We start from the raw sequence: 13,224 nt of genomic DNA on the forward strand, positions 1-13,224 counted from the left end.
CACGTGGGCAGTACCGCAGTACCTGGGCCTGTGTCAGTCCCAGCACTGAGCACGTTGCCATGGGTAGTGAGGATCCGCACCGCTGAGGCCTCATTGGATGAAGCATCCATCACAGGTACTATCGTGGGTACTTGCCTCACATCTGGCTCCACCCACTTTAACCATGACTTGGGAAGGTAAGGCTTCCATAATCTCTTTCTGGAGACAAGGAGACAGCAGTGCAGAGGTAGCCCCCTGTGGCCCCCCCCCCATGCTATACAACGGATTGTCGATGTAACTGTGCATTTCTTTAGGCATTGGGGATGAAATCCAGAGTCCTCTGCTCCATAAGCTGGTGCTCTGTCACTGAGTCCCCCAGCTGACTCGGCTTGGCTTTCAAACTGTTCCTGTGGAGCTATAGTGCGAGCATGTTCCATGTCCAGTTAGCCCCCCAAAGCACTAGCTTACTCAGAATCAGTGTGTACTGAAAAGGCATTGAGAGTCTGAGATGGGGGGGGCGGGGCTGGAGAGAGAGATCAGTGGTTATAAGCACTGGCTACTCTTCCAGAGGACCTGGGTTCAAGTCCCAGCACCCACATGGCAGCTCATACCTGTCTGTGACTACAGTTCCAGGGGATCCGACACCCTCACACAGACATGCAGGCAGGCAAAACACCAGTGTACATTACATAAAATAAAAATAAAATCCTAATTTAAAAAAAAAAGGAGTCTGGGGTGCTCAGGGGCCCCTCTCTGTAGTACTTTCTCAGCTCTGACGGAGCCTCACTGCCCTGTCAGGTGGTACCCAGGGCTGTGCGGCTGAATCATTTACCCTGTGGGATACCCAGCACTGTCACTCGGGCACGCTGACATGTGTGTGATGGCATACTACCTCTACAGCTGTTTCATCTCCCCTCCCTTGTTTTTTCAATGCTCTTAAATCCCCTTCCCTTTGTGGGGCAGAGGGACCAGAGTGGGTGAGGTCAAGCAGGGGTCAGAGTCCTTGGCATGAATTATTCTAACACCAGACTTCAAGTTGGGGCTAGTGTTTTGAGGGCCCTTGGGAAGGGGGTATGACTTGGCCCAGCGCCTGGTCCCCTTCCCCGAAGCCTCACACAGCTTGGTTCCATCACCCTAAAGGCATTGCGTGCCAAGGACCCAGGCCCTGAGAATTGGGCTGTGAGCCCAGCTGTCAGCCATGAGAGGAGACCTAAGCGGCCACATCCCAGAGACAGTCTCAACTTTGTCATCTGAAATGTTTTCTTTCCAATTAGATGTTTTTCTTGGATCTTGGCCTTGAATTTATACTCCAGGTAGATGTTTTCCTCATTCCTGGTGGTCTTGTCACTGTGGCTGCTTCCTTGATCAATTCTAGCTGAGTGGCCTGGGCCTGTCAGAGAGATGCTCACCCTAGCCTGCCGCCGCCCTACCCTATGTGTGTGTACGTTCACGTCAAACTCTCATGTGACTCTCTTCCCGTCTTAGGGCTTCTATTGCTGTGATAAAAAAACACTGACTAAAGCCGGGCATGGTGGCATACACCTTTAATCCCAGCACTCCAGGAAGCTGAGGTAGATGGATCTATGCGAGTGTCCTGGTCTACACACTGAGGCCAGGACAGCCAAGGATACACAGAGAAACCATCTCAAAAAACCAGAAGACCAAACAAACAAAGAAAAAAACCCTGGCTAATAGCAACTTTTTCTTATACTTGGGATAACAGTCCATCAGTGAGAGAAGACAGAGCGGGAGCTCAATGAGCAAGGAGCCAGGACGCAGGAACTGATGCGGATGCCACGGAGGAGTGCTGTTCACATGGCTTGCTCAGCCTGCCTTCTTACATCACCCAGGGTCACCATCTCAGGGTTGGTACCACCTACAGTAGGATGGGCCCTGGGTCCCCACAGATGAATTAATATAAACATTAATCAAGAAAATACCTTCCAGAGTTGCCTACAGGCCAGTAAGGTAGAAGAATTTTCTTGTTTTGTTTGTTTTTTGAGACAGGGTTTCTCTGTGTAGTGTTGGCTGTCCTGGACTCACTTTGTAGACCAGGCTGGCCTCGAACTCACAGCGATCCACCAGCCTCTGCCTCCCGAGTGCTGGGATCAAAGGCGTGCGCCACCACCGCCCGGCTGGAGGAATTTTCTTAATTGAAAGTCCCTTTTCCCAAATACCCTGGTTTGTGTCAAGTTGACAATAAGCCTAACCAACATACCTCCTTTGAAAGGACCTTGAGCAGAATTGCTCTAATAAGGCTTCTGGTCCCGTAAATAGCAGCACGCCCAGGAGGTGAGGCTAGCCCCTCCCAGACAGCCATGGAGGCTGTGGGTGAACTTAGGGGCTCTGACCTACTGTGTGCTTGTTATCTTTTCCTTTTCTCTGGGCCAGCGTAACAAACCCTACATCAGAATCCCTATCTAAATGGCAGCTAGATGCGGTGGGGGTGCTCCTTGCAGTTCCCGGGTATCCTAGTGCTGTGTACAACCACGTTTTTTTTTTTAGTGAGTAATTTGCAAGTCATTGAATTGTTATCTGGGATTGAATTATTGATTCACGAGGCAAATAGCTGCACTATAGACCAACTCGCACCACAAAAGTCCCAAACACCATCTCAGTTCTCATCTCGTACAAGGTTAAAACTCTGGCTAATTAAAATCTCGATACAGTCTGTAGATCATAGCTGCGTTTGCATTTAAAAAAAAAACCAGATTTCCCTTGTAGTGATATGTGCTTAATGGAATCTGACCTATATTACTCTGCCAAGAGGAATTCAGAATTACCAATTGGAGCTAATGTGGCACAAAGAACCAGCCCTCTCTGTCTCAGGAAGTGGGTGGCATCAACTAGGGAAAGCGCTGAGTCAGTCATTTTTTGTGGCTTACTGTTGCCACGTTGTAGTTCCGTGAGTTCAGAGGATGTCTGCGGAGACGGAATTATTGCGGAGAGGATGAAGGAATATGCATCAAAAACAAGGATTGCCCCTGCTTCGGTGGCCCTGACAGTTTATCTGACCTCTTTGTGCACTTGTCAAAACAGAGGGGTGAAGCGAGGCCCAGGGATTTTGTCTACACGTGGTCCTGCTGTGTAGCCCATGCTGACCTTGAACCTGTGACCCTCTCGCCCCCACCTCCTCAAATACCATGCCTGGCAGAGTAGTAGTTTTTGAGTCTGAACTTTGAGACAGTTCTTCCTTAACAGAGAGAGAGAGTAGAGGACCCTTCCTCTCCCAAACATGCAGCTGCAGAAACATTTTTGTTCCTTTTACATCAAAACATGATTGTGTGAAAAATACAGTTCTTTCGGGGGGGGGGGGAGTTGAAAACTACTACATGAGATAATAACTATACTTGGGCCTTTGTGATCCACCCCAACATCTGCCGGTCAGTGTCCGCGCTGTCAGGGGTGCGGCTAGTCGGGGTCACCCACAGACAAGATGGGACCCTGGGACCGTTCGAAGAGCTCAGCTAAGAGGGCCGTCTGAGGCAACAGGCAGGGTGCGTGCTGGTGTCCTTGACCTACACATCCATAGCCGTGTCCAGAAAAGTCAAGTTCAAGATCTTCAGCCGCTAGAGGAAGCTACAGTTGGCAGCGAACTCTGTGAAGAGAAAGTCAGAGCCTACGTAGGCCTCTTTTCTTGTCTGGTCCGGCCTCCTCTTGACATGAGGAGCTTTTCCATGATCATCGAGGAAGGTCTCCCACCTCCCAACCCAGACTGACTAATCATCGCCTTAAACCCTCTCCCACCCCGAAGAGACTTGGCCTGGCTGCCCAGCCGTGTTGTGCACTTTCCTTTCCACTTCCTCCCGTCACCGCTCCAAGGCCTCTTTAATTCTTCATCCTTCATAAAGTATTCCCTGGCTCACGGAAGTGAACCGAGCCAGCCCAGTTCATAAAAGTAGAAAATGACTCCTCTAGACCAGAAAGAGAGAGACACGATAAGAACCTCGGCTGCAGCAGACCCAAACAGTATGTAAAAAGAACGCAAATATAGCCGTTCATTCCTGTTCAAATAGGAAAAGTGCCCCCTGGGGAGGGAGGCGCATCTGTGGACCGCACAGCGGATTCCCTCACATCTGGGAGCTCAGCAGACAGCATTAACGAGTGATAATGATTTGTCGGGTGATAGAAATTGTTTCAGGGGAGGAACAGGGTCTGAAATACAGTCTTTCCTGTGCTTCGAGAGGAATGAGGAGACAGATGCATTTTCCTGGGGGAGTTGTGAATTCCTTGTGTGCAGTTCTCACGGTGTGATTTGTACTGTACTTCTGCAGCATTGTGTGTACACGTGTGCGTGTTCACACATCTTCACACGTATTTAAGAAGAAAGAGCAGGATCTCTCATCCCCATCCAGCGTTTAAAGAGCTCGGAAATCACATCTCCATCTGCCAGCAAGTACTGAGCAGCACTTGTGAAGTTCGCAGTGTGAAGTTCGCAGTCTGGGGTGCTGGCTCACCACCACACTGAGAGCGCATCTTAGGAATACGGAATGTTCCTCCCCCTCTTCCCAGCTGACCCCCACCTTGCACATTTCTGTTTGCCTCTTGGCAGCAGTGTTTTGTTTTGTTTTTTTTCACTCAGCCACTGCTGCGCACGTGTTCTCCTGCATACCTTCTGTTGCTGTGGTGAAACGCCATGAGCAAAAGCTACTTACAGGACGGTTTATTTTGGCTCAGGATCCCAGAGAGAGAGTCCATCTTGCTTTGGGAGAATGGAGCCGGAAGCTGAACGCCTAGAGTTGCAAACTGGAAGTGGGGAAAGGCCACGTTCTAGTGAAGCCCTTCCTTCAGCAAGCTTCTACTTTCTAAAAGACACACACACACACACACACACACACACACACACACACACACACACAGTGTCACCACCTGAGGACCAAGTTTTCAAATACGTTAGCCTATGGGGGCCATTTCTCATTTCAAACCACGACACGTCCTGAAGTTTATATGTTGGGATTTCCTTTCTCGGTGTGGCTTTGTTGGGAGGCGGGTCCTGGGAGCATAGGGTCACAGGGTAATAAAGCTTTTCCTGTGAGTTTATTGCCTTAGCAGAATGGGATTAGCCCCCCACCCCCAAGCAGGTCATATGACCCAACACAAATGCCCTTAGTGAGTTCAAAGCCCAGAAGGTCACCCAGGAGAAAAGAGTGAAGAGGGCGTTTTTTAACTATAGCAAGTGACAAGAGCATAGCAACCACTTCCAACATAGTGCTTTTCCACAGGCAGGAAGCATGGAGTTTTATTTGGGGACCTTTAGGTGAAGACATAATAGTGGTGGCCACGTTCCTGCGCATACCCAATTTAAAGTCATGGTTCAAGAAGGAAATAACGGTGGTCACAAGCACTTGTGGGCATGCTCAGCCCGACATTATAAGGAGCCAGATTTACTCTAAGCCACTAGAAGAAAGAGTGGCTTTGTGACTTTGTCTAGCTTTCCACACGTGTCTCAGCTGAAACAAAAACAAAAGATGAGCCTGAAAGTGCAGTATGGCAGCAGTGAGGTGCCAGCCCGGGCTTCCTGTTCTGTCTTCTGTGCGCGCCTCTTCTGCTTTTCAGCACGAAACAAGGAAAGCCTCACCAGACTGAGTGCCCAATCATTGACTTTCCAGGCTCCAGAAACTTGAGCCGGAAGAAACTTCTTTCCTTTATAAATTATTCAGCTTGCAGGCATTCTGTTATAGCAATAGGAAATGGACAAAGACATAAGTCATGTCTGGCTATGTAGAAAAAAAAATGCCAGAGAATACTAAAATACAAATAATGAGACAGAGCACACATCAGAACCAGACTCAGCTATAATGGGTTGCTGGCTCCAACAGAGAAGGGATTTAAATATGATTAACATGCTAGGGCCCTAGTGGGAAAGTCGGCAGTTTGTTAGAACAGATGAGCAATGCGAGAGAGAGAGGGAGCAAAAAGAAACTCCAGAGAGCAAAGCCACAGAGAGAAGTAAGGCCCGCCTCCAGAGGCCACCGAGAAGGGGAGCCTCTGAGTTAAGGGTGCACCGGCAGAACTACCAAAGCTGAAAATCTGGGAGGAAAAAGGATTCGGGATAAAGTGATGAGAGTAAGAACTGTGAGCCAGCCAGGTGTGGTGGCGCATCATCACTCCAAAGTCAGAGGCAGGAGGATCTCTGTGAGTTTAGGTCAGCCTGGTCTACGTAGTGAGGTCCAGGCCAGACAAGGCTAACATAGTGATACCTTGTCTCAAACTCTCCACTAAAAAAAAGAATTATGAGACAAGTGCGGTAGGTGTAATAACACGCTCAGTGGGGATACCGGGCGGGGCGGGGGTGGGGGGGACATAAAAGAAGAAATGTTTGAAACAGCAATGACTGAGAATTTCTGCAAGATAGTGTCAAACACAAAACCACAGACCCAGGAAGCTCAAGGCGTCTCAAGCAGCATGAAGGCCCAGAAATGCACATTTTAAATAACAGGAAGTAGAAGGCAAAAATAAAATAAAATAAAAATAAAATAAAAAATAAATCAAATCCTGAAAGAGGTTAAAATTTTTTTCTTAAGTACTTTACAGAAGAGCAAAAATTAAGAATTACTTCTGACTGCTCCTTGACTGGCAAGGAAGGAGGAAAGTGGAGCGAACTATTTCAAGGACTGAGAGAAAACAGTCAGCCTAGAGCTCTGTGCCTGATGATGCTCTCCTTCCAAAGGAAAGGAACAGCACGTTTCGGACAGACAAAAATCAAGCGCATTTGTTACCACCAACACTGCCTTAAGAACGATGAGCCAAACACGGTGGCACTCAAGCATGTTACCCCCAAATACGTGTTACTAGAAGGCCACGCACAGGCTTGCTATGACTTTGATCCCAGCACCTAGGAGCCAGAGGCAGGTGGATCTCTGTGAGTTCAGGCCAGCTTGGACTATATATCTTTTTCTTTTCTTTTTTTAGTATTGTTAGAAACTTTGGGATGGCCTAACGAAGACCTACATGTTTCTGTGGAAACCAGTTACTTTCTCCTTTGGGTTCTTAGTCTTGTTAGTAAAACAATTTAAAGTAGGATTTAGTAGAGAGCTCAAGGACAATTTTATTACTAGGGTTGAGCACTGATTTATTAATAAAACGCCTGGCAGATGTGCTCATGGGCCCGTGCAATGGAAGAACTTGTCAGCCAAGGTTCTCTCTCCTCAGGTGCCTTTATCTATGTCAAGTTGACAAAAACTAACCAGGATAACTGACCCTTTGTCAACCTGACGCAACAGTGCATCACTATAAACCATTAACTTTCCTTTCTTGTTTATCCCCCAAGAGCTCACATTAATGTCACAATATAAAGAAAAGTACAGTTTTGAAAAATCCCACAGGCTTTAAAAAAAAAAAATCTGTCTCTTTTAAAAGAGTCAACATCTCTTGAAAATCCCAAAGTCTCAGGATGGGGAGATGACTCAGCAGTTAAGACCAACTGCTGCTCTTGCACAGGACCCATTCAGTCCCCAACGCCCACATGGTGGACCACAACCATTGCCAACCCCAGTTCCAGGAGTGGTGCACGCCCGTAATCCCAGCACTGAGGAGGCAGAAGCAGGCAGATCTCTGTGAGTTCGAGGCCAGCCTGGTCTACAAATTGAGTCCAGGACAGCCAAGGCTACACAGAACAACTCTATCTTGAAATCAAAAACAAAGAAGGAGGAAGAAGTTCCTTCCTGGGACCCCAGAAATGCTTGTGCAACAAAGGGTGTCTTTTTGGGGGGGTTTCGAGACAGGGTCTCTTTGTGTTAGCCTTGGCTGTCCTGGACTCCCTTTGTAGACCAGGCTAGTCTCGAACTCATAGCGATCCACCTGCCTCTGCCTACTGAGTGCTGGGATTAAAGGCGTGAATCACCACCGCCCGGATGCAACAAAGGGTTCTTAAGGCATGAACTGACAATTAAATGACATTCACTCTAAGAGAACCCATCTTGCTGTTTTTTGTGCTTACTTGATGTTAATGCTTTTTTTTCTCCCTCCCTGGTTAACCCCTCCCAGATTTGGCCAATGTCTTAGTTACTTTTCTATTACTGTGGTAAGACACCATGACCCAGACAGCCTATAAAAGTGTATAATTTGGGCTTACATTTTCAGAGGGTTAAAGTCCATAAGACAGAGCAAAGGCGTGGTGGCAGGAAGAGTTGAGAGCTCTCATCTTGACCTGCAAGGAGGGGGCAGATGGGGGGGGGGGGGAGAAATGAAGGGAGAGGGAGAGAGAGAGAGAAGCACTGGCAATCATAGTCTTTTGAAACTTCAAAACCAGCCCCCTTCTCCAACAAGGCCACACCCCCTAATCCTTCCCAAACAATTCCATCAACTGGGAATCAAATATTCAAATATATGAGCCTGTGGGGCTCATTCAAACCACCACAGCCAGCATGGCAGCAAATACTGGTCTTAGTTTGGGTTTGTGGTAGTTTGAGTGGGAAGTGTCCCCTACAAGTGCTTGTATTTGAATGCTTGGTCCCCAGTGGGTGGTGCAGTTTGGGGAGACTTTGGAGGTGTGGCTTTGCTAGAGGTGGGTTGAAGCATCCAGTTTCCTCTCCTGACTTTGTGCTTGAAGTTGAAGGTGTGAGCTCTCAGCTTCTTGTCCTCGCCACTGTGCCTGCAGCTTACTGCCGTGCTTGCTGTGTCCTCGGTGTCCTTAGGTCCCCCTGGAATGTAAGCCAAACTTAGCCTTCTTCTGTAAGTTTCTTCCATAGTGTTCCAAGTTTCTTCTTGGTGTTTTCTCATAGCAACAGAAAAGTAAATGATACAGGTTTTTCCGCAAACCTACTAAATGGCATGTAGGTAGGTGACTTCTGACATGGAGGTGTGGCAGTGTGTCTCTGGAGAGGAGGCAGCCAATGAAGGGGGGTTGAAGAGCCAGTAGCTGGTGATGGTTGTGGGCTGTGCGAGCTCCAGCCTTTGTCCAAGAGTACCTCGAGTACCAGGGCTGGAGTTTGCAGCTCCTGTCAGTCCCTAGCTGAGTGCTGTTCTGGGGAGCACTTGCGCTGGGTGCTCCATTCCTAGCAGATGAGCAGGGTTGTAGGAGCTGGCAGTGGGAGTGTGGGCCCCAGGCTCTGAGGTGGGGCAAGGGGGGGCCGTGGTAGGTGTGCTACCTCAGAATTCAGCTCCTTCCACCTCACCCAGTAGTAGTTGTTAGCCGGTGCTGTGACCGCTAGACTGTTAGCTGCTCCTTTAGAATGGATCCTGCTTATAGCTTGGGTATATAGTTGAACATACCGTGTTTTTACATGGTGATAGCTGCTTCCATCTTAAACTGCATCACTTATTTTTCCCCCCAACCCTAGGGGTGGAAGAGAATCTGTTTCGTGTCCATCCCAAATTGGTTTCTAGTAGGCTGTGATTAGGGGGACTAACCTCAAAGTACACGATACAAAAGGCTTCCAAATGCCCGCCCAAATCCACCTGTCAGGTAGACCAAAGGAACAGCATGCTGGCCTCCGGCGCCCGTCATCCCATTTGTCCTTGCCGTGTGATCTGTGTCAGGGTGGGAGTGTGTTGGGTGAGGTTGAAATTGCCTGTTAGCTCACACCTAGATTAATCAGGGACCAAGAGGAATGGTGCCAACGTCTCACCACACGTGTTTCTTCTTGTGCGGTCTGAGCCCAGCGTGCCATGCTCAGTGGGTCACTGAAACATAGCAAGTTATTTTTTTCTCCAGTAAAAGTAAGAAACAAACCAGGAGGGTCTTGTTTCTACTAACTTTGGCAGGTTTGCCCCAGTTCAGTGTTTTTGTTTCCTTGCATGAAGATTTAAAAAAAAAAAAAGCTTTATCATAAAATGGAGGAACAAGCAATTTTACCATTGAATCAAAGTAAAGACAGTGGGGATGTGGAGGTGGGGTAGCTCAGTGGTTACAAGAGGCTCTTGCAGAAGAGACAGGTTTGAAGCATCAAGTGGCTCACAGCTGCCTGTAAGTCCAGCTCCTGGGGATCCAACACCTCCGGCCTCTGTGCTCACATGCTCATACCCGCATATGGGTACACTTCATCATGTTTTCGCAGTCTCTCTCCTTTTTTAAAAAAAAGTTAAGATTGGGAGTTGTTAGAAAAGAAAATGAGCTGTGTGTCGTGGCGCACACCTTTAATCCCAGCACTTGGGGGGCAGAGACAGGCTGATCACTGTGAGTTCGAGGCCAGCCTAGTCTACAAAGGGAGTCAAAGCCAAGATAACACAGAGAAACCCTGTCTCAAAAAACAAAAACAAAAACAAAAAGAGAAAATGCATCCAAGTGGCATCTAGGAACTTAGCTGCGTGGACACCGCAGTAAGCTGGAGAGTAGTGCTCGGCCTGGCCTGGCCCAGCCCGGTTTTCAGTGTTCAGAGCCTATGCTTTAGAAGTTTTCCAGCTATAAGGCAGAGATCTGTTTGGATCCTGTTTGGATCCCAGCACAGGTATGGCTCTTGGGTATGTTGTTGGCAGGTGAGACATGTGTCACCAGACCTTCATTGACTGCCCAAAGCTCTGGCTTCTGTCCTAGCACAACAGACAAGCAAAGCGCCTGCAATCTCCCAGTCATATTATTGTTTTTTGTTTTGTTTTGTTTTGGTTTGGTTTTTGGTTTTTCAAGACAGGGTTTCTCTGTGTAGCCTTGGCTGTCCTTTGTAGACCAGTTTGGCCTCAAACTCACAGAGATCCACCTGCCTCTGCCTCCCAAGTGCTGGGATTAAAGGCGTGCCCCACCATGCCCAACATATTATTGTTTTCTTATCTTTGCAGCTAATTCCTTACAGGTAGGCAGGGTGACATATACCAGTAATCCCAGAGCTGAGCACTCAGAGACAGGAGGATCATTTCAAGGATGAGGCCATCTTGGTTTACATATCGAGTTCTAGAGCAGCCAGGGCTACATAGAGAGAGCCTGTGTCCAACAAAAGATTTCCTCGGTGGGCTGGGAGCCACCCAAGCATGGAGCTGAGTGCAGGCTCCCAGAACCCACATAAAAGCAGTGTGGGCTCATAACCTCAGTGCTGTTGGAGAAGACCACAGGCAGGGAAGACCTGTGGCTCCCTGACCAGCCAGTCTGGCCAGCCGGTGATTTCCAGTTTCACTAAAAGACTCCATTAGAAGACCATTATGGAGGGCAGCCGAGACACCTGCCTTGACCTCTGGCTTCCACAGGCACAATTACCTTGGGGCAGGGACATAGGAGTCACCAGACTATCTTTTGAGTCCAGCTGACATTTTAGAAGGTTTGTTTTTACTAGTAAAGTTATTGCTGCCGAGATGGTCCCTGTTGTATTTTCCGTCATTGCTAAGTCATTCCTTGTGGAAGAATCAGTGGAGCCTGGTGTATTGGGTACCCCAGACCTGCCCCCAGTTCCTGCCCCCAGTTCCTGCCCCCAGTTCCTGCCCCCAGTTCCTGCCCCCAGTTCCTGCCCCCAGTTCCTGCCCCCAGTTCTTGCCCCCAGTTCCTACGAGTCCTTCAGGAAGTCACCTCTGTGGGAATTAGCCTAGTCCCATGTGACTGGCTATAATCACTTCAAAAGGTCAAGCCTTCCTGACCCACCACCTCTAACTGTCACCTTAGGGATCATATTTCAATGCGAGTTTTATAGGAGACGAATTATATTCAGACCTTGGCATCCCTTGTAAAGTCACCCACTATAATCAAAATGGAGGACACTTCTCCACCCTAAAAGCTTCCTTTTTCCCCTTTGCAATCGGATTCAGGTATGTATTAGTACAAATAATATGCCTCTCCAAACATAAGAACATTTGTTGTGTGTGTGTGTGTACATAGTTGTGCACACAGGTATGGAGGCCAGAGTTAGACATTAGGTGTCTTTCCTTGACGGTTTTCCTTCTTTGTTCTTTAAATGAATGTGAAGTTTTAGGGTTCCCCCTCCCTTGGCTTCTACTATTCTGGGGCCCAGCTTTTTTTTTTCTTTTATGTGCATCCTGAGGGTTCAAACTCAGGCTCTTAGGCTTATGTGGCAGGTATTTTGCTGGCCGAGCCATGTCCCTATACCCACAGGAATATTTTGACCAGATCAAAACACTGTTTATTATACAATAGGCCTTTTGGATCATCAAAGAGCCTCGGTTAACTTTTAACACATAGCTCTCAGGGTCCGCCATCAAGTCCTCTCACTGCACTGTCAGGTACAGGGTCCTACTCGTTTTTGAAAGCTTGCTGAGGGATCCAGGACTGTGGGGCTCTTTGCTGCCAAACATCTAGAAGAAACCAAGAAATAGTGGAGAGAAAGACAGTGAAGACTTCTGAGCATGCCCCGCCGTTTCGGGTATAAGTTGTAGACAAGAAGAAGCCTTGGAGAGCTGTGACCAAGGGGGTGATAGAATCCAGTCCACACATTAGGAAAAAAACACTCATGGAAACTAGGCCCAAAGTAGGAACGGCAAGGATAGGTTCCGGCTTGGGCAGCGGGAGCACCGAGAGGCCGTGAGAAGCTGGGCAGAGCAACCGCAGCCTCTCAGCATGGAACCACAGGGCAGCGAAAGCATTGCTGGGAACAGTACGTGACTGGAAGGGGACATTCTCAGGCTTGTTTCAAAACCTAGCGCTGTGTGAATAAACTATGTGTGGTTCAACATGTTAGTTCTTTTGAGAAAACATAGAGCTGGGGCCAGCGAGATCCTCAGCAGGTCAAGGCACTTGCCACTGAGCCTAATGCCCTGAATTTGACCCCTGAAACCTATACAGTGCAAGAAGAGGCAAACGATGCCACAAGATGTCTTCTGACCACCACATATACTCGGTGGTACCTACTCCTGCACACATGCAAACACACAAGATGAATACTTTTAAGAAGGGAAGCAGACCGGGCATGGTGGTGCACGCCTTTAATCCCAGCACTCAGGAGGCAGAGGCAGGTGGATCGCTGTGAGTTTGAGGCTAGCCTGGTCTACAAAGTGAGCTCCAAAACAGCCAGGGCTACACAAAGAAACCCTGTCTCAGAAAGAAAGAAAGGAAAGAAGGAAGGAAGGAAGGAAAGAAAGAAGAAAGTCAGTCCCCGTGGGGCTTGATGTGATGGTACCAGTTTGGGCAGTAGAAACAAGAGGGTCCCGGCCATCCTTAGCTACATAGTGAGTTCAGGGCTGGCCTATGCCACATGTCTAATATAAAAATAAAACTGAAATTCCTGCGAGTCAGTCAAAAACTACTTTCCTTTATGTAAATATCAATATTTGAATAACTGATACTTCTGAGCCACCTTTTGTTTTCAAAATTGTATGGCTAGGCAGCTGTAAAAATGGTTCCCATTATATGATGTCACAGAACAAAATAAA

At 48.1% G+C, this 13,224-nt stretch overlaps 2 protein-coding genes across 4 annotated transcripts in view; one reads left to right on the top strand and one right to left on the bottom strand.

Annotated features, from left to right (window-relative positions):
• Positions 1-13,224, top strand: part of WNT5B (Wnt family member 5B) — a 116,724-nt gene that overhangs the window by 28,685 nt on the left and 74,815 nt on the right. The window lies entirely within an intron of this gene.
• Positions 8,051-13,224, bottom strand: part of FBXL14 (F-box and leucine rich repeat protein 14) — a 30,426-nt gene continuing 25,252 nt past the window's right edge. The window contains exon 2 of the mRNA XM_084766116.1: positions 8,051-8,128. Within this exon, the coding sequence (XP_084622242.1) occupies positions 8,066-8,128 (63 nt within the window). The 3' untranslated portion in view covers positions 8,051-8,065. The remainder of the gene's footprint in view (positions 8,129-13,224) is intronic.

The sequence above is a fragment of the Acomys minous genome (genome assembly GCF_964271855.1).
Source record: "Acomys minous genome assembly, chromosome: 17".
NCBI lineage: Eukaryota > Metazoa > Chordata > Mammalia > Rodentia > Muridae > Acomys > Acomys minous.